At 39.8% G+C, this 23644-nt stretch overlaps 2 protein-coding genes across 10 annotated transcripts in view; both read right to left on the bottom strand.

Annotated features, from left to right (window-relative positions):
* Positions 1-4064, bottom strand: part of LOC131684351 (MYND-type zinc finger-containing chromatin reader ZMYND8-like) — a 33954-nt gene extending 29890 nt beyond the window's left edge. Inside the window, exons 1-4 of one of the 8 annotated variants that reach the window (XM_058967155.1) lie at positions 3469-3745; positions 2036-2257; positions 825-1789; positions 481-759 (exon numbers count right to left, since the gene is read on the bottom strand). In XM_058967155.1, coding sequence (XP_058823138.1) covers positions 481-759; positions 825-1789; positions 2036-2257; positions 3469-3490 — 1488 coding nt within the window. In that variant the 5' untranslated portion in view covers positions 3491-3745. Of the gene's footprint in view, positions 1-480; positions 760-824; positions 2258-3468; positions 3747-3803 lie in introns of those variants that run through there. The other 7 variants (XM_058967154.1, XM_058967158.1, XM_058967153.1 and 4 more) reach the window with 7 other exon arrangements.
* A 12316-nt stretch (positions 4065-16380) lies between these two features.
* LOC131684355 (E3 SUMO-protein ligase RanBP2-like) overlaps positions 16381-23644 on the bottom strand; it is a 40815-nt gene continuing 33551 nt past the window's right edge. For both annotated transcript variants that reach the window (XM_058967163.1, XM_058967162.1), the window contains 3 exons: positions 18460-19202; positions 17546-18403; positions 16381-17490 (listed from right to left, as the gene is read on the bottom strand). In XM_058967163.1, coding sequence (XP_058823146.1) covers positions 17183-17490; positions 17546-18403; positions 18460-19202 — 1909 coding nt within the window. In that variant the 3' untranslated portion in view covers positions 16381-17182. The remainder of the gene's footprint in view (positions 17491-17545; positions 18404-18459; positions 19203-23644) is intronic.

Raw genomic sequence — 23644 nt, forward strand, 5'->3', positions numbered from 1 at the left:
TTAGTATTCGTCGACATTACGATTATCAGCGCTCTCTGATTTAGTTAATAATCGATTCAGACCTAGGGGACCCAAGAGGAGACCAGGAACCAGACAGAAGCGGAATCAATGCGGAAGTTTTAATTGCATCACTGACGATAAAACACGCGTTGTTAGGAGCTTGATACATAGTCTGGACAAAATATGACATGACGTTACACACTTCGAGACAAACAGGCGCAAAATTTAGTCCTCTTCCCGAGGACCGGTATTTACTTGGCAGACAGTTGCTAATTCGTCCGATTAGCATTCGCTATTGGCATAGGCATGTGAGGAAGAACTTTAGATTACCCGACCTACTATCAATGAAATGCGTATAAAATAATATCAATATCTTGAATATTGATTGACCGAGTCAAAAATCAAACCAAAGCCTTCTAATGGGCGAGGGTCGCAATAATCTAAACAATTTAGTAATAATTTCCTAATCGAACGACTTACCCCTTTCAGTTGCTGCATTCGTTTCATAGCGAATTTGAGCGAAACGGTGAGACTGTCAATCTTGAGTTTGTCCTTCGTCGGCTTGCCGTCGATGTCTGAGCATGTTTCTTCAGTTGATTGCAACTTGATGCACTCAGGACAGTTCCATTTTTTCTCCACAATGAAAAACGCTGGGTTCAGCTTCAAACAAACCGGATGAAAACACCGGATACACCCAGCGCACGTCTCCAGTCCCGGCTCACACGTCTTGCAGCGCCAGCAGAATTTATCCCATCCAGGCTGGTAAAAAAGATCGCAAAGTATTATAGAAAATGGACAAGGTTGCAATATTTAAAAATAATTACCTTTGGCGCAACTGGTACATGACTTTGATAGTTCTTCTTGTGGTTCGTTGAATCTTGTTCGTGGTCAGAATTATCGGATCCATCACTATTCTGATGTATGCTGCTGAGAAACTTCCGTTGTTTCATAGAAAATTCAGCATTCGCTGACCGCATTCCTGAGCGCTTACTACTGGTCGATGGACTGCCATCTTCCATATCTTCATCATCCCGCCCACAAACGGAATTTCGTTTTTGCGACGTGGGCGTTGAGCTGCCACAACTCCGGCTATCATCTCCATCGTATCGTGACCGACGTCTTTTACGTAGCTTCTCCGATGACATTGAGTCTTGCATAAACTCGGTGAGAATTTTAGAACTGCTCTGCGAAGCCTTTAAACTATTCATCTCACGTGAAAATTTTGCACTTGCTGTACCAACGCCATCATTTTCGTCGTTATTTCCCACGTCCATCGTCGAACTAACGTTTATTGTTCCGCCAGAGCTCGTCTCTGTTTTAGATTCCTGTGGTATGTCTGTCGTTGAATATTGCTCAAAACTACAATTGCTTACTGTAGTACTGAGTTGTTTATTTATGTCGGTAAAACTGTCTGTAGTTGATGGTATCGTGGCCAGCGTGAAATTTGAAGATATTGAAGACATACTCTCGGACCTAGCGATTTCTGATCCAGTAGTTTCTTTCTTTTCAGGTGTCCTTGCTGCGAGGTACGCGGAAATGGTAGATTTTGGGGGTGATACCATAGGCGGCAGCGGACGTAAGCCTTGAACACTCCTAGCCAGGGCAATGGTAGTTGGTGAGACGCTACTTCTTGAAGTTGGGGCTGCAATAACTTGGGGACCGCTCTGCGGTATTTTAGGGAGCATTTTTACCAATACAATTTTGTTTTGGGCAGTTTTAAGCTGTAACGTAGGCTGCTGTGCTAGGTTGAAGCTCAATTTTTGCGGTGTGGTTTTACTAGCTGCCTTATCTGAAACGAGGTTTGATTTTTTAACGTTTTTGGACGAGCTTTTTGGTGGCGAACCGGGATCGATCCGCTCAACGGTAGCCGGGGGTTTCTTGACGAAATATGTTTTAATAGTGTCGCGTTTGTTCATGGTTAGATTCATATCCTTATCGAGTACGATTAGTGATGAGTTCGCTTGACTTATAATGCTTGGTCGATTACCTTGAAAAGTCTGAGCGGTGCTGATAATCGTCTTCGTATAGCCAATACCTGTTCCACTGTCGTCCTTTGTGAGTCTAATTTTCACAATGTCCTGCTGCTGCTGAGGGCTGATTATGCCTGTCTTCGTCGGGGACAGTTTGTACACATTCCGACTGTCGATCATGGAACCTGAGATCGATGATGACACCATGGTAACCGTTGGCGAAGCTATGGTGTTAACCAACGTAGCAGTGTCCCTATTCTGACTGGTCGAGGACATGATTACAGTATCTGTTGGAACGTCACGAGAAAAAAAAATTAGTGGTAGAATAAAATTACTTGCGATAATACAGGTTTGCTGTAGCTAAGTGTTGTGTTACATCCACTTAAAGGCATACAAGATGTACTACCTCAAGCAACGTCTGACTGCAACACGGAACAGTGTTAAAGTATTTTGAAACAAGACCGTCTTTGAACGGAACTGGCTTAATAAAAAGTTTAATTAACGATAACTATTAAAACATTGATCGATTGTAATTTTGTATATCATCATTACCACGCACTGAGCCTTCATACGTACAAACACCAACCCGGGCCAGGAAGAAATCAAATGAATCAATAATTAGTATAGTAGTATTTGTAGTTGCTCAATTATTCTCGTAATACGATAATACGCAAAAAAAGAAAAATGGAGGAAAGACTAACTTTTTGCAGATCAATCGGATCAGCATTGCTCGTCAAGGCATTATATAAATCATTCCGTGGTCAAGAATACCCTGGATTGAACATCTCAGCGCGTAGTTAGTAATCATCATAATATTAACGTTCAGATAATAGAACCAGCAGGTTATACTGTTGAATTTTTGCAACTAAATTAATAGCTCCTCTTATCCTTAGCTAGCTTGCATAATAGGATCTCCTTAACGAAATACCAGAAACTGAAAAAATATGGTGAATTGGACAAATTGCTGAAATATTCGTGCGCTTGAAGGAATTATTCCAATTTCAGAGCATTCGAAATTTTCACTAAACGTGGACGTTATCATTGCGTTATTTACGTTCATCAAAATGCCAGAGATTGTGGCAGCGTAGCTAAGGAATGAAAAAACCGCTACAGGCAAGAACAAAGTAGTTATTGCGAATAAAATAAAGTCAGAAAACCTGCACGGAAAAGCATACTACACTTACACACAGGTACGTGTGTACCAGTGGACGAAATAATGCGCTTATATAGTGTAATGGAGGAGTGGGATATCACACCGTTCATTATCTACATAAGTTTATGCTTATTGCGATTATTCAAATATATTTTATACAGTAGCAGCGATTCATCTAAAAAATCAATTTTTTTATTCGCAAAAAATTGAATACGCGTAATTATAGAAGCGCCATCTCGTTGTGTATTCTGAGAACTATTATAGGTCAGAGAATAGAAAAAATTATCGAATTTAGATCAGCTAGTTGATTCATGACTACTAGATGTTTACAAGAAATGTACTTACCCAAACAAACGTATGACCACATATTTCACCCAACTACCCAAAAATGCTTAAATTCAATAACGAAAAGAACACAATGAACATAGCCTTGCCTGTCATTGAATCCCCGATGTGGCACGATTCGAATAACATTCTTGTAAAACTGCATGCATCCAAGGCCAATTATCTGCTAGAATTGAATTCTGCAATGCTGAGGTGGTACAGACAACCATTGGAACTTTTCGCTCCATTCGATACCATCACATTCCCCAAAAGCATAAAATGGATACTCTCGAGACATAACCAACGATGAAAGAAAAAAAAATATTAGCAAACTTCAAAGATGATTTGAAACCTACCTGATATCCTATCGGAACGACAGCTTCTCCACCCGCAGTTTCCGGATATGCACAATGTAGTTCCGCTCTATGCAGGTACAAAACCGGGCAGCATATCTCCGAAAATCCGTGGACAATATTTTTCTTCCTTCTGGGCCTTCCTGGGCTAGCTGAACTTTCTCTGCGAATGATGTGTTACTACACCAGCGCTGCTCTCAAAGACCAAGAATAAAGCAATGTGTACATCAAGGCAGCTAGTGTGCATGTGTGTGTAGTAGAGAAAAATATTGTCGATTTCAGCCAGCTTCACACATTCGGCATCGCAGCAAGCAGTGTAAATATTACGAGTTCAACTCAAATGCCTGAAGTAAAGGCGATATGCTTCGGTATGTGTTGGCCTCATCGGAAAACCGGCGCATTAGTGTATGTTGCACATTTTGACGTTTTCCTTCGACATTGTGGGTTGGGAAATCGAACAGATCCGTGCCATCTGACGGAATTTAACCAAACATGAAATCATTGGAGGTCGCGGCAATCGCTATGAGGATTTCATTTGCGGAACCTAAACCGCAGCTTGCTATTTGTTCGCAGCTTCAATTTGTGCTTGCAACTTAGAGATTGTTGAACTAATAAGCAGAGATTATCACACTACTGTTGAATTTTCATAAAAATCGAATATTTGATTGGCACACCATGTTGGTTTATGGTTCTTTGATTGATATGCCAACAAATGTAAGGCGTCAATAATATTTAAATGTACATACACTTTTCTATTCTGCCGTAACATCCCTTAGGTATATCCCTAGCGAGTTGAAGATTTTAAACGCATATTTCTCGAAACCACTTCTTTGAACTGGCGGAAATATATCACGATTAAATCTGAACAGTATTAGGAGCCGTTCATAACCCTTTAAAATCAGAACTTGATCACTTTGCGATAAGTAGATTATGATATTCAAATAAAAATTAAACTTGAGGTACTCAGACATATTTAAAGTTTTTATTGATATTATCATTCAAATATGCTATTCATTTTTAATATCTAATTTGGACCCTTCTCTAGGACTGTTTTTCTATATTATTTTATTTCACAGAGCTTAGTGCTTAAGTTTGAATGAGCCATTGGCCTTTTATATTTTTAGAATACGTAAAAAATAACATAACTTAATTCAATCTCTTTCTGTTGTATCCTATTGGCAAAGTCTACTACTGCGTGCTATGATAATTTCTCTTGGTAGTGAAGCATTATCTGTGTTGCCCACCGTAACTTCGAGGTCTGCCCGGTTGTATTCTCTCGCGTTATCGTTAACGTCCAGATCATCGGTGATATTGCTTATTTGCTGATGGCGGTTGGAAGTTCCAATTTGATTCTGTTTTACGGGTCGCTGTTATAAATCCGCGATCATTTGGCATTTAGTTGCTGTTGTGCAGTATTTTCCACAATAAAACTTTGATCTATCAAATGGACAGATTGAAATGTGCCCTTGAAGACATTTTGATTTATAGCTTCTGCAAAAATGTGCGTCAATAAAAGTTGCAACAGTCTCTAGAACAAAGCATTTATAAGCAATTAACACATGGAGAGATAATACATCAAAACCGATTTTTCGAAAGCCTCCCTACCGTAAATCTTTAAAACATTGTGAAATATGAACCGTTAGCCATAGCCATCAAGTTTATTCAACAAAATTATTTCAATTTACTTGTTTTATAACTTTGTAGAACATTACGTAGGTAGATTTTACACATCAATAAAGTTGATCCAACGTTGGTTGATCCTTGGAACACCCTAACCGCAAGGACCACACTAATTTCACTAATACGAAAAAACCGCCAATAAAATACTAAAAAAGTTTCCCAAAGTTTTGTAATTTTAAATACGGTTTTGGGATCATACTGCAGTGGTTGGATTCTTGATGGTTTTAATTGTGATCTTACACGATGTCATCTTATTTCTTAAAATGAAGGATTGTCATCATTTTTCAGACATGTACGACGCCTTGTTTTTATGTGTGGTACGTACATTAATAGTTTAATCCTGGTGGTTCAGAGGTTCTCATAAGGCAGTCGTCATATTTTCGCGTCCCAATCAGTAGGGATTCATAGTATCAGCAGGATCATGTTTGTCTTGTATACTGAGAATTAGCTGCGAGCTCTATCGACCAGGTAGCAAACATAATTCCGTACAATCGGCAATGAATATCACTACGAATGTAAATTGAATGTAAAAAACCTGTCTGAATCCACCTAGTGATGCAATTCTGCCTTTCTCATTTATCCAAACTATGCTTTAATGGCTGGTTATGTTCAATATAACATTGTGGAAATGTCTATTACATTCTTATTACACTTGATGTGCATATATAACTGCACGACTGTCACGAACCTGATAAGCAACATGTCGATACTGACACACTTGAAATAAATAAAAATATAATATTTATACAGCTTAATCAGCGTGAGTTCAATGTTGTCTTCATGTTAACTTCATGGTGGAGAAGGGAAGGGATATAATTAGTAGGAGAGGGAGGATGCGTCGGGAATCATCTAACTTATCATAGTATACGGGGTGGATGAAGGGAATGCATGTGGGAGGTTGGTCTGAGAGGGTGGGAGGTGAAAGAGGGCTGGAAGTTGAGAGGTAGGAGGTGGAGGGGTAGATGGAGAGTTCAACACCGAACTTCATATTATACCTTCCATTTGAGACTAGGTTTGTGAAATTTGGTTGTCATCACCGAAGTGGCTTTAGATCTGGAATTTGCCCGGAACGCTGGGACTTCCGGAATTATCGATAGTGGACAATACATTCCAATAATTTTTGATTCGCCATCAGTGATCTAGGCCTGCGAAAAGATGTAATTTGATGTTCATTTCAATAGATTTTAAACCTATGAGGTATTACGATTGTACCGGTTTATATGAGAAATTCCTATGTGACCGCAATTACCAACCTGTAACTCCGGAACCAAAAGTCAGAACTGAATGAAATTCAATAGCAGTCAATGGGAGTATTATATCTTTCATTTGAAATCAAGTTTGTAAACATCGATGAGTTTGCTGGCAATTAGGTGTGACATTAGCTCGGGAACTTTCCAGGGGGCATCAAGATCAAAACTAGTGATCTAGACCCGCAAATCCAAGTAATGTTGAACGTAGGTTAATATGTATTTTCATTATTCGGACATCATGGGGTTACCAGTTTGTATGGGAATTTGCTGTGACCACACTCTTCAACCCGTAACTCCGGAACCGGCAGTCCGATCAACTTAAAATTCAATAGCGTCTTATGGGAGCGATATACGTTCATTTGAAACTGAGTTTGTGCAAATCGGTTCAGCCATCTCTTAGAAAATTGAGTGACATTATTTGACACACACACATACATACACACAGACATTTTGCGATCTCGACGAACTGAATCGAATGGGATATGAAACGGCCCTCCGGGCCTCGGTTAGGCAATCGATTTTTGGAGTGATTGCATAGCCTTTCTTTATATGAGAAAGGCAAAAATAGTATTAAAAGCATATTTATACCAAAGCTGAAAAGTACAAACTATATCACTTAAATGTAAATTCCATGTACAAAAAAGATACAAGAGATAAATAAAAAGCAATTATAGTACTACTGCTACTATCGATCAGGTAAAGACCCGCTACGGAATGTAGCTTTGTTTCAACTTGTTTGTTGTTTATTAGCAATTTTATCATTTCTCATTTTTTTGAGAGTTGTCCTACTGGAGTCGTAGAGCTAGCTTCTCGGAAGGGTTCCCTGTTAAAATCACTCACTTCAATTGCAGACGAGGCGGGAAATGTCACCCACTAAAACACTGCTTAAGACCAATTGCAGCGGGCCGTGATTCTGAATGTGATATTCATTGTACGGTTCAGATATGTGCGGGCGTAGGAAGTTCTCGATCGCGTATATCATCGCGCAGGACTCGAGCGTTTGTACGTTAATGTGTTCGGTCGCGTGTGCGTTTGTATTCTATTTTATAACCGTGTACCTTTCGCATATTCGTGTGTGTTCTCGGATAATTGCGCGCGGACCGTGAATTTGATACTTAATTTTCGGTGTACGGTGTTCAGGTGCTAGAAGAAAGTGAGTTCTTCCAAATCACTAGAGTTCCCGGTCATGTCGCCATGAAACGTGTTATCTATTGTATATGAGCTGTATTTTTGGATTGGTCCAACTGAATGCATGAACCTAAGTTGCTAGAACCGAGAGTGACCGATTCATGCTCGCGCGAACACAGACGTTTGTGGAATTACGTTTGAGACCGCGTTTGTAACTTTGTAAGTATTAAAACGTTCACCTTATTACCGAGTTGTTAGTTGAGGTTTGTACGTGTGCGTGGATGATCGCGAAGGGCTTACGCGTTCGTATGTTAACGTGTTTGTCGCGTGTATAAATTCGGTTTTGTAACATATTCGCATGTGTTCTTGGATGGTCACGCGGACCGTCATTATGATATTTAGTTTTCGGTGTACGATTCACATTCTGACAGGAAGTGAGTTACCCCATATCACTAGAGTTCCCGGTCATGGAACGCGTTGTCTAGTGGATATGAGAGCTTTGTTTTTTAATTAATCCAATTGAAGGCATGGACCTAGACTGCTGGTACCGAGAATAGAGACTTCCGGAAGTGACCGATTTATGATCGCGCGAGCGTAAGAGTTTGTTATTTAAACTCTCTTCTACTTTTAAGCTATAGACGCTCGACCGAACGTTGCTTTGTTTTACGATTTTGAAGGCAAGACAACAATGTGTAATGTTAACCCTGAAATGCATGAGTTTCATTTTTCTTTGGTACTCATGTTTCTGGATGAATACGATCTGTACCTCTTGTTGAGGCTTTATATCATAAAATTCGGTATGTTGCCAAATGGCAACAGTATGCACTTAAGCGTCAATAATTATTTATACAATCATAAAAAATGTTTTCAGTTACGCAGAGCCAAAAGACATCCAACCATTTCCACGTCGAGGAACGCCGCGACGAACACGATAACTCTTGAAACAAATGTCTGACACAGGAAATTTAATAGGATTTGTGAAGCTGAGACTTGTAGTTAATCGGAAAAATTGAAAAAAGTTCGAATTTCGGAAAATGGCTTCATGAAAAACGAAAAATTTTATATTTTACTGTAAAATTCGCTTACTTTTGTCAAACAGAAAAAAATTATCCAGTTTGCTGTTGTTCATCAGCTTGTCGATGAAATTGTGTATTCTCATGAAACAAATCAAGTCAATTCGTTGATTAGTTTTTGAATTATGGTGTTCGCCAATTTGAAAAACGCGGTTTCGAGAAAACAGCATTCAAGTTGTCGATAGCTTGAAATCTGCGTGTGTTACATCAAGTACGCGCGAGGACTGCATGGCTGATTAAAGCATCGTGCCCTACTTTTGGCTCCATTTTGTTGGTATAAGCGCGGTCAAATCCAAATACAGGTTCTATTAGTCAATGAAAAGGAAGGACGAACGGCAAAACAAATTAATTTTCAAATATTTCTTTTACTTCGCCGAAATGGGCGATTATAAACATGTAAAGAACCTTATAAAGTACTCGGCTGTATAATTTCGTCTTGTATTAACAATTTATTTTGATTAACAGACATGTTCGATGTACCACAACCAACTCGTAGAAGACAGAGGTTTCCTGATACGTGTGAAGCAGATGTTACTAAAAACCGCGTGGAAAAGACCACTGGCTTACGACCAAGAAAAGAAGACTCTTGATCTCAAAAATTGAATTTAAATCTCAAACTCTCTGCAAATGTAAAAAATGCCCTGGAATGATAAATTAGTCGTCAAAAACAATTTTTTATTAATTGCTTATTGCAATGAATCTAACCATGCCGAAAAACTCTGATTTTAAGGAACGATGTAAAAGTAATACCCACTGCGACTAGTGAGAGAAGAAGTTTGAATTTACCCGTCGTGCAAATTCGAAGAAAGCAGAACACATTTACATATCAATTAATAGATGAGCACAGACAGTATTATCCATAAAGTTTGCTGGTAGTTTTTCATGGCTCCATAGCTCCACAATCAACTACCGCATAAAGTCGATCTCTTCTAATCCGAGCGGAATGAAAAAACAGGATATCGCTCCCTGTTCCTGTAAAACAGCTATTGAAACTTTGATACAACTTATTTCGTCGAATTTTCAACACCGAATTCAATCTGGCGTTCAAGGAACCTGCAAAACCTGTGATTCGTTGGATGCGTCTTTGAGGCATCCCCAAATATTAGCGGATGAGAAAGCTAGCTTGGAAAAAAGCAATGAGAGCACCGTCGATTTTAAGAAAAAATCATCGACGAGTTTTTGAACATGATAGAAATTGCAAAAACCTCTGAAGACACGACTGTATTGACCTTCGTTGTACAAAAGGCATTGCCAACTCCAAAGACACCAACAGTAGAAGTTTTTTTACAAGCGGTAGCTTTGGACATACAATATCTGAATTGTAAACAAAGTCAACGGAGAAGGTAGGATTATAATTATCTTTATTATATCTGTCCATATTTGTACATACATTACAGCATTCATGTACGTGTAGTAGCAAAATATGGCTAGAAGGGCAAGGCTATTTCTCCTTAAGGGGTAAAAATTTGGTAAACATCAAAGTTTCTCCCAGGGGCGAATTTTTTTTTAGTGAAATCACTGTTTGTATGCGTTTGTAACTTAATAAAGTCATGGAAGCGTTTCGACTTCGTATCATCAGAAACCGACACTAACTTATTGCCGGAATAATTTAGCGCCGGCTTGACGCTAATTCTCAAAACGGAAACAATTTACGTTTCGATTCAAACGACTGGTCAAACGTGATGTCCCGTCTGAGCAGAACTTCTGTTATGCCGATGAGCTATAGCGAAGCCAAAACTTGTTTTGGTTTAGCAGACCAATGCGAAAGCACTATGCTATATGGGCGGCCGAAAATAAAAGTCGCACAGATAGAACATGCTTCGTAAAACTCACTTCAAATATATTAGAATATATAAAACGGATATAAAACTTTAAGCATAAAAATCGAAATTGGGCTCTCCTCTGCAAGAGTTGGATCCGATTCTTAAAAAGCAGTTTTGTTTAACCGATTTTTAATTTTGAACTTCACGATATACGGAAGCTCCTGCGCACGAATTATTTTTTTTTTATCCGTTCTTATACTGGAGGTACATCCTTTCCCAGTTTTGCGGTAGAAAACTTTTTAACTGATTCTTATGCTGAAGCATTTCAGTCCGATTTTTACGCCTGAAGTTAATTTCCCATTTTTACATTCAAATATATTTGAAACTGATTTTACGAAGCATGTTCTGTTCTTGTGACTTTTATTTTCGTTTATATTTTTTTGCAAGGAGTATCTATTTAAATAATTTAAAAATTTTGTTGCGAGGAGTATCTATTTAGTGTACCAATTAAAGTTCTATTTAGTTGGATGTAATTTGTAAATTGAAATCACACGAAAAAAAATTTTTTTTTTATCCCTTTATGGGCAGCTAGGGCCGAGGGTGGTGGCTAGCGGGTTTCATACATCCTTGACCTGACGGACAAAGCTATGGTGCCTTGAACACAGGCAACGCAGATCCAGGGCCATCATTGAAATGATAAGTTCTGCGTTTGAGATGTACTTCCCCCGGTTGCCAGACGAATACCTGTAATTATTACTTGTTGCTTTGTATGTATGAATCTAATGTTCAGTCCTTGGTGGTGTATGTGTGGAAGGTGTGGTGTTTAGCGTTCGAGTCCAGGAGTGCATATCTGTCTGGGTTAGCGGGGGCGTTTACTAATTGTGTAATAGTGTGATCGCCAAAGGCTCGAGCATTTGAATGCTAGCGTGTCTCTAACTTTGCGTGCATAAATTCGATTTTAAATTCGTGTGGCCATTCGCATATTCACGTGTATTCTTGAACGATCGCGCGCGGACCGTGAATATGATAATTAATTTTTAGTGTATGGTAGAGGAACGTGTTGTCTGGCGAATATGAGCATCATTTTTGATTGGTCCAACTGAAGGCATGAGTCGAGAGTAGAGAATTCCGAACGTAACCGGTCTATGATCGCGCGAGTGGTGGGTTAATGCTTGCGACCGCGGTTGTAAAGTTATAGGTGCTGAAAAGTTCACCTAAGTAAGGGCACAGAGAACAGACGTCCATCTTCAGCATTCAACTTGTGTAAAATCTCTAACGGTTTCGAAGGTAGTTTGGATATCTAAAACAGGTACGCTACTGTCGTCATGTTTTTTTTTGTGGCTGAGTGCGACAGAATTGACAGCGGTTATTCCTCTACCCAGTCAAACTAGTCCGGAACCGATTCGGACTTCCAGCATGAATTCCAGCTCAAATGCGTCAACCGATAGAGTCGGAATCGGTTGTTTTCTTTGAGCTAGATTCCATGCTGAATCCCTCCAGGATTTTGAACCGGTTCCGGAATCGATTTGATGGATAGTTGGGATAGGTTGGTGTGGCGGCGCTAGTGTTTTTAGTATATTAATTCAAATGTTTACACACGTTTTTTAAATATTTTTGTTCGATCATGGATGTCTGTTCTCTGTGGTAAGGGGGTGTTTTAATGTTGGCGAAATTGCGAGCGTAGGTGTGTGTGAATGATTGAAATTGTAATGTAAGTTCGCGTTTTGACCAGGTTTGTGTTTGAAAGTTAGGGGCGTTTGGGCGTTTTTGATGTGAGTGTATATGAGAGAATATGCAATTGATTGTGTTAGTGAGTGTGAGTATGAACCTAACTAAAGATATAGTAATAAAAGGAAAAATAACATGCCGAATGTTTCTTTTTTAGGTCACTAACCGTGCATTGCAGAATGCCCAAAAACTCTGAACTAGGCCTCGTCGAGTCCAGTCTGCCGTCTCGTCCTGTCGTGTCTGGGGTTTCCAGGTTGCATGCATTCACCAGATGAGACTAGCTTATGTCAGTTTACTTGTGCACTGGTTTCGTGGAATCGAGGCGATCCTCGAAATGATAGATCCTACGAGTGAATGCACTTGGCCCAGTCACCTGTCAAGCATTTGTGTATTTGTTTGTGTTGAGATATATGTGGAGCCTGTAAATAATATTTTAATACGAATATTATTGTATTTGTTAAAATAAGAAACGTGTACTACTTGCAGTTTGTTGATCGTTCCTACTTATCTGATTCCATCGAGTATGAGAATACATCTCCATTGTTCTAAAACCTGGCGACGTCTGATGGCAGAGAAGAATCATTGTTGGCAGCAATGTTGCTCTTCTTGGATGTATGAGCTCGAAAAGGTCATCACAAGAATATAACGCATGAGACCGAAAATAAATAAAAATAAAATAAAAAGAAGAGTTAGTATTGTTATTGAGTATTAATAATGTGCCGATTTTTTCGAGAGTTGTCCTACTGGAGCTGTAGAGCTAATTGATTCAATTAAGGCATGACCTAGACTTCTGGAATCGAGGATAGAGACTTCAGGACGTGAACGACTCATGAATGCGCGAGAGCGGGGGACTGTAGGTGCACGCTTAAGACTACATTTGAGTGATTACAAGTGCTGAGACGTTCATATTATCACCGAGATGTTAATGTCTGGAAGAGCGCGAGTATAGGTTTCGTGGATGGTCGCGAAGGGCTCAAGCATTTTTATATTTGTTTGTCACATGTATGTGACTTTGTGTGTATACATTCGATTTTTATGTAGTTTAGTGAATATGAGCATTATATTTTTGATTGGTCCACCTGACGGCATTGGACTTATGCTACTAGGGCCTAGAATAGGGGATTCCGGACGAAACCGATTCATGATCGCGCGAACACGGGCATTTGGAGGTTCACTCTCGAGACCGGGATTGTTAATTTATAAGTGCTAAACCATTCACTTAGTCACCGGGGTGTTATACTTTTTACGAGATCGTGAGTGTGGTCGTGCGTGGATGATCGCGAAGGACTCGAGCGTTTGTATGTGGACATTTTTGTCGCGTGTGCTAGTATGTAACTTCGCGTGGGCACATTATTTTTGTAAGCGTGTGGCCATTCGCATGTTCGCGTATTCTTCAATGACCGCGCGTGGGCGTCTTATCTAGTTTTTATTTCTATTGGTCCAACTAAAGGCATGAATTTGGGCTGCTAGGATCAAGGGCGGAGACTTCCGGACGTAACCGATTCATGATTACGCGAGCTTAGGTTCTTAGGTTCCAACGTTCACCTAATCAATCGGGATGTTTGAATATTGGCGAGAACGCGGGCGTTCGTATTTGTGACCAGGTTTGTGCTATCGTGTAGGCCACGTTTGTACGTTTGGAATGAGAGATTGATAGTGTATATGAGAGAATAAGAAATTTGCTTGCAGAGAGAATTGGGCCCTAAACCCACATTGTATATGATTTGACCATGGCAGTGGATAATAAAGGTCGCCAAGTTAAGTACTAAAATTGATCACAATGTAACTTAACTAAAAAGAAAATATTCGTATCCCAAGTTTCTGTGATATAATCACTGTAATACTGCTTTGGTGGAAAAGCCCCCGGACCACATCAAGGTACAGTATCATGCCGAGGGAAATCACACGAAAAAAAAATTGAATGAGAAAAAAACTTTTTGAGTGCCTGCCGTAAACAACGTGCACTCTCTCTCTCTCTCTCTCTCTCTCTCTCTCTCTCTCTCTCTCTCTCTCTCTCTCTCTCTCTCTCTCAACACCATGGCATTATGCGGGATGACAAGAGTGCGATAGAACTTTCCGCTAGCCTGCGCTACGACCGGCCAGTAGACTTATAACAGTCGATATACGAACCTTTCGTGCAAACATGGATTCTATAATATGCACGTATGCTAGCTTGAGTGCGAGTCTGATTTGTAGCGCACTTTTACGTGAATGAGTACACAGGATTCCCGATAAAATTTGTTCTAGGTTTTATGTCTATCTTCTAATTTCTATGGTATTTATGTATTTATGTATTTCATTATGTCTATCGGACTTTAAAGTCTACACGGACGGAATGAATGGGAAAAAGTCCACCTTTCATGCCATTCTCAGTCGGGCGCAAAAACCACCATCTATTAAAACCCTACAAACACAAATAACAATCTTTACAACTCATCTTAAGCCTAGTAGACATATTCTAACAGTACATGTGCAGAAAGCGTTTCTGCACTCGTTCGATTCTAATGCACCACGATACTTGATGTGGAAACCAGATCACTGAAGCCTTTTCAGCCTGTGCCTTCAAACAATGGGGATCCTTGAAGTCTTTAGCTATCTTAAAAATAAAACCCAGTTTTCAATCCAACTGCACTCCTAAATCACACACCTGTCCGACTCTTGTCAGAATTGCACCGTTAATGCTATAACTGAACTGCACAGGGCATAAAATACTATGGAACGTAATAACCACATTTTACCACGTTAGTGGCAAGCTTATTTCTGCTACACCAATCAACGAAAATTTGCAGTAAACCTCTTTAGTACGAACAACAAGACACAACTCTTCAAGTCGTCAGCATAAACTAGTTTGTAGCCAGCTCTTAGCAGCAATACGCCGTCGCTGAAAAATAGTACAAACAGCAGAGGTCCCAAGTTACTCCCTTGTAGAACACCCGTTTTGTGAAAGTTGTGACGATATTCTGTTATTTAATTTTTCTCGAAGAATAATATTTTTAAGCATTTTCTTTCGCGGTTTCATGATTTTTCACATCAATTGTCACTTCCTCATTTTCTTACCTGAATGGCGTCAAGGGATTTCATTTATTATTCTTGAAAAATATTTAGCCTTGCATAAAATCGTTACTGCTAAAACGTTGCCAGACAATAACCTTTCCAACGAGTGTTAGTTTGTCAAAATCAGTGCAAAAAAAAAACGTCGCTCGAGATCGCAAAAAAATGACCTACTTGACCCCACTCTGCTCTACTAAAGAAAAATCGATTTGAATATGCTTCTGTCTGGTTCCTGGTTTCATTTTTCATATCTTAGATCTGATTTTTCATATCTTAGATCTGAAGTGGATTAATCGAATATAGCAGCTATTCTATCCACCTATAAGGCACAGGACACACGTCGCATTAATTAATCACTATAGTTTGCTCTAGCTATTCACATGCGGCAACACTTTGTTTCTGTTGCCGCATGTGAATAAATAGAAAAAAATCCTAGTGATTATTTTATGTGACGCGTGACTTGTTGCCTCGTTTGTGGACAGTTAAAGAAAACTAAAAGGTATGTTCAAAGCTAGAACTACGAAATACTGAAATATTGACAGCCTCGGGTAGGCTGCATCAAGCACACAATCATGCTGACATCGGAGAGCTGATCAAACATATCAGACTATAGTGGACTGGCCATGTAGCACGAATGCCGGAGATATCAGTTATGCAAAATCCTCATGATTCGAAAACATGAATAAGGTTTCTGCGGTTGCTTATCAGTTTCGCAACTCCACGGGAAAAAACTGGACTTATACCACCTGCTCTATTATCGATTAACCGAAAGAACAGCATAAGTAACACCGTGTCAATAGTCTTGAACGCGCGATTTTTAATGGATACGATATTTACCTTAACATATAATATTTATCACATGCAATTATTCCTGGACACCTTTCGGATTAGTAACGGGTCAAACTGCTGTCATATCAATTACATTGAAACTTTTTAATTAGCCTTGATTTGCCAATGTGGTTAACTATGACACTTTCCGATAGACATTCAACAAGACGTAGTTGTTGTTGAGAGCTCTGAACAAACTCAAATCGAAAAAGTAGTTTGCGCGAAAATATCGGAAAAAATAGCCAAACCTCGTTTAGTGTCAAATGTGCTTACGATCTAAATGCTTACATTCGATAGTAATAGCCTAATCCGCTACAAGCGGCACCCATCAAAACTAACCTGAAGTGAAAAACTGGCCATGCCTGGGGTGGAAAATTGTCTTCAATAATTTTCACTAGGTACACGTCAGTCTTTTCTTTAATTTTTTTTTGCGGGATTCAATATATTCAGAGGATTCTGCCCACGCATGGTTGTCACTTCAAGTTACTTTTTTAATTGTAGCTTATAGTACTGAATAAAAGAGGTTATACATATAAGAGACAACAGTTTAACGTCTGTTCAGTTTTGTTTCCACAATTAGGAAGAATAGGCGGCTCACGCGCAAAAACGAATTTTGATGAAACAAAAGAAATTAACTCTGGCTGGCAAAATTCTGTCCATCACCTTCGTGTGAATTTTATTTTGCAGATAACATGATCGGATTTTTTTTCTGGACAGTAACGATTTGTTGTAACCGAATTAAATTGTAGCTTGAAGTACAGTACAGAAGAAGTACAGAAAACAGATAAACTGAGATGCAACAGACTACCAATTATCATAACATTAAAAATGAATAACTACCTTTTCTTAATTAATTACTTACGTCCAGCGTATAGCCGGTACTAATCCTGGTCCGGTTCCAAGTGTGGCTTCAATCGTAGCTTTTCTTGACACTGATCAAAGGCGGTCATGAAGATGCTTGCGATGTCTTCGTTTTTAAACCGAACCGCCAAGTGCTCAAGCTGTGGACCTTCCTCGGCATGGTTCAAAGTAGCCCAAGAGAATGCTTTCGTCGAGTTGTTCAACGGAGATATTTGTAGGTCCTCCGTCACAGCATGGTTCAGCACTAGTTTGAAAATTTGTTCCCGGCGCATCAGCAGTCGATAACTGTTGCGTCCCGGGTGATGCAAAATCTTTAGTTCACCAACACCTGCAAAAAGGTATGTTCTAAACGTGTTGTTCATTCAAATAATTTAATAACTCACCTCGTTCCTTCCATTCTTTAGTATCTGCATCGTATCGATACAGTTTAGCTCTATCTCCGAACAATTTGATCTCATCCTCCTCCCCAGTTCGCACTTCGATTTCATCAGGCAATTGAATGATTGGCTCATAATGGGGATCATAGTTCTCTTCTCCAACTGTTCCGTCGTCGTTTTCATGATCAGCTCCGCCACTATTGTCAAGTTTAGTTTTATTTGCCATTCTAGTGAAAAAGTCTTCTTTGACCGTCAAACCAACAAAGCCACTGTTGGGTGCGCTCTGCTTGGTCAAGAAGTTACTAGTTGTACCAGATGCCAGAGCAGCGAAATCAACACCGGAATTGAAGTTCTTCAGAAAATCGGGTTCCGATTTGGTGACATTAGTACTGTTTTTATCAAACCCCTTAGCAGCATCAGCGAAGCTAAACACTTTTTGATTACCACCGGAACCAAACAGTTTTTGTTCCCCTCCTGCATCAGTTGTATTGGAAACATCTGTACCAACAACTGATTTAGGCGTCGTATTATCAACTCCAGCGAATGTGCTATTAGTACCAGTTGAACCAAAAATTGGTTTTGACACGTTACTGTTAGCAGTCTTCGAACCTTCCTCGTTTGCAGCAGTCGTTATAGTTGGTGATCCCCCGAAAATGTTTGTGCTAACAGCGTTCTGGCCGAAACCACTTCCAAATAATTTCACTCCCTCAACAGATTTATTCAGTGCAGGTGATGCTGAACCAAACACAGATGGTTGTAGCAACGGTGACTTTGATTTGTCGGCCGAAGACTGAGCGGGTATGATGACTGTTTTTGGAGTAGTATTGAGGGAGGAAGAAAATATGGATCCGGTTGTTGACAAACCTGTTATGCAAATGAAAAATTATTTCAAAGCTAAAGAGCAGCTATACACAACTTACCTCCAAATATGGACTTTGGTGTATTTTGTTCTACTTGTTTAGAAGCTCCTCCAAAAACGGTCGCTGACGAAGACTTTTCAGCTGCAACAAAACTGCTAACACTAAATGGTGATTTAGTTTCCTGCTTTGTGGACAACGAATTGAAGAGGCTTGCCATCTTCTGCTCCTCGATATTGTCAGAGAAGCTCACTTTCTTCGGAGATTTGTTAAACTTTTGTGTTACAGGCAGAGGTTTGACATCTTTTAAGCTTATTGGTAGTGGTTTATCATCTTCAAGCTCCTTGTTCACCACCATTGCGTAGCTTGGAAATTGGAAACTATCAGGTTCGCAACCTCTACAACCCGTGCAGGGTTGATTCGGAGATTCGAAAAAGTTTTCCGGAAGCTTTAAACTAACTGCCAGTTCTCTATCATTCAGTGATATATCACTTAGTTGCGAGAAGTTGAAGTTGCTATTTGGAGTCGAAATTGTAGTATCCAGAGTCACTTCGTGCTCGTTTTCGGTTCCGGTAGGAGTCTTCACCAACTCACCCCCCAGCGCTCGTTTGATTGCATCTCTGAATTCGCCCGCAATTTCCGACGATTTGAAACGTAGTGAGAAATTCATCACCTCAAATGTGCCTTCGGAGAAGTCATTCGCCACAAATTGCCAGGACTTTTCATCCTTCTTCTGGTAGTCAACGGTTGTGTCTAGGGCGTGATTGAGGCATATCTTCAACACTTGATCCCGGCGCATTACAACCCTGGAAATGTTAAAATTGTCTATTACAGATATGATTTACTAACGTTAATGGTTGGTTATGTTGTACAGGTAGTTTTGATTGATTGCGACTTGTAGTAACTGTAACTGCTTTATACATTTCTCAATCCGACAATCCAAGACTGGACCTTGATCTCTGGAATCGAGCAATCGGGTGTGTTTGCAAGATGATCATGTGGTTCAATTGATTAAAGGTTCAGCTGGTCGCTTAATATATCTTTTTTATGTGTTTTACTCGCAGTTTTCGTCGCTCTTGGTTATTCTCGTTTTTATTTGTGTAAAACTAGTTAAAATTTAGTAGAACTTGCGTGTGCCAGTATCTAGCCTGATAACTGAGTTTTCTGTCAGCATACTTGGAGAAATTTCTACGTCGTACATTATAAAAACAAAAATTTGACGCCGCTTACGACCGGAATACAGTGCCATTGTTCAACACGTAGGATCACAGGGAAGACGCCGATAACAACAAAGCGAAATGGACTGCCAAAAGTGTAGTTTATTGATTGATTTAACTGATTTGTTTGCAATCTGTGAAGGTATGTGCAACAAAAAGTTTCATGCCAGTTGTGTTGGACTGACTGAATCGCATATCTGTTGCCTTACCAGTAACGTTATTTGGCTATGTGATACCTGTTTGAATAGATTTTTAACGATGCGCGATATACAACACGCAGTGCCTGTTTCTCCTAAATGTTCGCCTACGAAAATCGACAATGAGATGGCAAGCATGTATGCGAAGATCGAGGATATTTTGAGCACACTCTCGGTGATGGCATCCAATTTCAGTACAGTTGCGGTCCGCCAATCAACACCAGTGTCTTCGCCAGTTTTTCAAAGTCGCCCAAAAAATAATCATGTCAATAGAACGGATATTCTTCCATCGTGCAATAAGACGAAAGACGATAACGAGCGTTTTTTGCTGTTTCTGTCTAACATCGGTACTAGCGCAACCGAATCTGATGTGAGCTATATGGTTAGACAGGCTGTTGGACTTAGTGAAAGCGAGAAATTAGAAGTAACGAAATTAGTACCAGCTTGGAAGACCAGTGATACTTTGGACTACATTTTATTTAAAATCGAGCTTGGTGTGGAATGGAAGTCTATCGTATTGGATGCTCGGACATGGCCCCGTGGGGTCAAATATCGCAAGTTCATCAACCGTGCAAATGTTACATGGAAACCCGGTTCCCGATATGCTTAGATCCGTACATGCATTGTAATTGATTTTTATGTTCGTATATGTATGATAATGAATCGAGTGATGTCCTGTGTATTTTTTTCCGTAATTTCAACTGATTTTTATGTTTACTAGCCTGTATGACGTCGATAGAATGATTACGTTCAATGTATTTTAGCTATAAGTTTTCAATAAGACCACAGACAAGGTCAGTTGAAGTAATCAATAAAATACAAATACAAATATAAGTTTACTGATAAAATGGTATTTCACATCTGTATGCTTAAGCCTTTCCATAATCTTGGCTAAACAGATGCATCACTGTTGTGATATTGTTATTTATGTATCTACACCGACAAACTTCTTGGCCCCAATGGTGATTGCCTAGACTAGTTACATTTAAGAATAGACACAATCATAGCTTATCATAGCGTCGCCACACAGTTAAAAATACGAAGTCCGGTAACAGCGCACTGACGACCATAGTTGGTTATCCTGAAATGTAGTAGCAGTTGACAGTTATTAGATAGAGCGCGAATGTGAGCTTGAAGATCCAGCCGATCGAGAATTGTAGAGCGATTACATCTGGCAGACAGTAAGTCCGAGACGAATAGTGCTCAAGAATAGTCCCTCTGGATATTGAGAATATCGTGGTGTATTAACTGACAACTGTTCTCGTATCTCAGCAGTTGAAATCTATTTCACCATGAGAGATGTCGAAGAGCAAAGCGTATGAACTGGCGTTAGACTACCTCGATTCTGTCAACCCCGTTCTGGTAGCAGGGATTTTAGGCAGTAGAACAATAGTCTAGTGTTGAGCGTTTGAAAAACTTGGCGATATCCAGATATGATAAAGTTAGTTATCATCTGGATTGAACAGTATATAATTTGAAAGAATAGCTCATGATATAAAGAAGGATAATAGGGATAATTTTAATTATTAGGACGGTGTATGGAAAGATAAAACTCACTGACGATCATAATAATGATAACCAAAACAAAACATTGTAATTGTAATTTGTTTGTTGAGAAAATAAAACATATGTCTTGCGGATAGCAGTTCTAGTGCACTGCATCAACAAAAACCTGTAAAATCTGAACTATACTACAACGTAAGCCATAGACAAACAATCCATAATTGCAAAAATAAACAAACACAAGAATTTCAAAAATGAAACTCAAAATTAATGGGAATTCAGGCAGTGGTAACGGAATTAAATAAAAGAAAACCAACGACTTGGTTGAAAGAACGATATATAATAGTGTTATGTCGTGTAAGTATAAGTAATACTGTATCGATTTTGTTGGCTATTTTCGGCAAATTTGAGACTAAGAGAAACGAAAGCAATGAAATTGAAAGACGGATAGGTATTCTAGAGCGAATCAGTTATAAACTTAGAACGGAAAACTAGAACTAGGCAGGCTCATATGGGCATGATCGAAAGGAAATGTGAAGAATTTTTTGCCTTCTGCATAGTAGGAGTTGGGCGTTCCACCCAAGTCTACCGCATGGTCTATGGTAGAACATAACTCATCATCATGTTTTACCGCCGACGCCGGCGGTAATGATGATGAGTTATGTTCTACCATAGACCATGCGGTAGACTTGGGTGGAACGCCCAACTCCTACTATGCAGAAGGCAAAAAATTCTTCACATTTCCTTTCGATCATGCCCATATGAGCCTGCCTAGTTCTAGTTTTCCGTTCTAAGTTTATAACTGATTCGCTCTAGAATACCTATCCGTCTTTCAATTTTATTGCTTTCGTTTCTCTTAGTCTCAAATTTGCCGAAAATAGCCAACAAAATCGATACAGTAGAACCTTGCGGCAATTAAAACATAGTAACAAGTATAAGTAATGAATGACAAAATATTAGGCTTCCGGTATGGAATGACAGTTCACCGTAGAGGGGTCGGTGAATAGGATTTGTAGTGTAAGGGGTAGGAAATTGACATTCCCAACATCCCCGCTCAATTTACGGAATCCATCATCCCTAGATTTGCTCGATGTTTCTGGAAAATCCCAGCGGGCAGTCCCTTCGTCATTACATCCGCCAACTGCTCGGCTGTTGGAACGTACTGCAATACAACGCGTCCTTGCTGAATCTCCCTTCTTACGAACATTTGTTTCACGTCAACATGCTTCAATCGACCCACTCCGCGCTCATCTTCAGCTACACGAATCGTTGATTGGTTGTCCTCGAAGTATGTAACTGGTTTGTTCATTTTAATTTTTAAATTTCCTAACAATCGCCCAAGCCATGTTCCATGACACACCGCTGTACTCAACGAAATAAGCTCCGCCTCGGTGGAAGATAGAGAAATCGTCGACTGCTTCCGAGTTAGCCAACAAACGGTACTACCATAAATGCGGAAAACGTATCCGGATAAAGATTTTCTGTCCATCAAGTCGTTTGCCCAGTCTGCGTCGGCGTAGGCTTCCAGCACGGATGCACCATCATTCCCTTGATAAACCAGTTCGAGATTAGGCGTTCCTCGAACATATCGCAAAACTCTTTTTAGCTGTACCCAGTGCTGTTCGGTCGGGCAACTTTGGAACTGGCTGAAATAATTGACAGCTGCACACAAATCAGGTCGCGATGTCAATGCTACATACATCAAACATCCGACCAATTCACGATAGGGCTTGTCTGTCTGTTCTGCTTGCTTTCCTCGCTCCAGGCGCAGGCGACATTCCATCGGCGTCGAGATTGGCTTACAATCCTGCATGTTGAACCGGAAAAGAAGACTTTCCAAAAAAACACGCTGACTTATCCTCAAGATTCGCTTCCTTATGTCTCGCTCCACCTTCATTCCGAGAAAATTCTTCACTTCTCCAACATCAGACATTTCAAACTCTTCGACGAAATGACGTTTCACTTCCTCCACCAGCGCTAGGTCCTGAGATGCGATAAGAGTATCGTCGACGTACAATATGAGAACTATCAATGAACTACCTGATCCCTTCACATACAAGCACGGATCATTGGTGCTCCTCTTGAATTTCAGCCCTTGCATGAACTGAACATGAACTGATCGAACCGTAGATTCCAAGCTCTCGATGACTGCTTTAAACCATATAGCGCACGGTTAAGGCGACACACTAAGCCGTCCCCTTGTTTATATCCTTCGGGTGGCGTCATATAGATTTCTTCAGTTATTTTTCCGTTGAGAACAGAGATGCCAGGTACTTTTTTCAAATGTCTGCAATAATAATTTTAAAAGTTTGGAAAGAACAAAAATGTGAG

This window comes from Topomyia yanbarensis, chromosome 2, assembly GCF_030247195.1.
Source record: "Topomyia yanbarensis strain Yona2022 chromosome 2, ASM3024719v1, whole genome shotgun sequence".
Taxonomy (NCBI): Eukaryota; Metazoa; Arthropoda; class Insecta; order Diptera; family Culicidae; genus Topomyia; species Topomyia yanbarensis.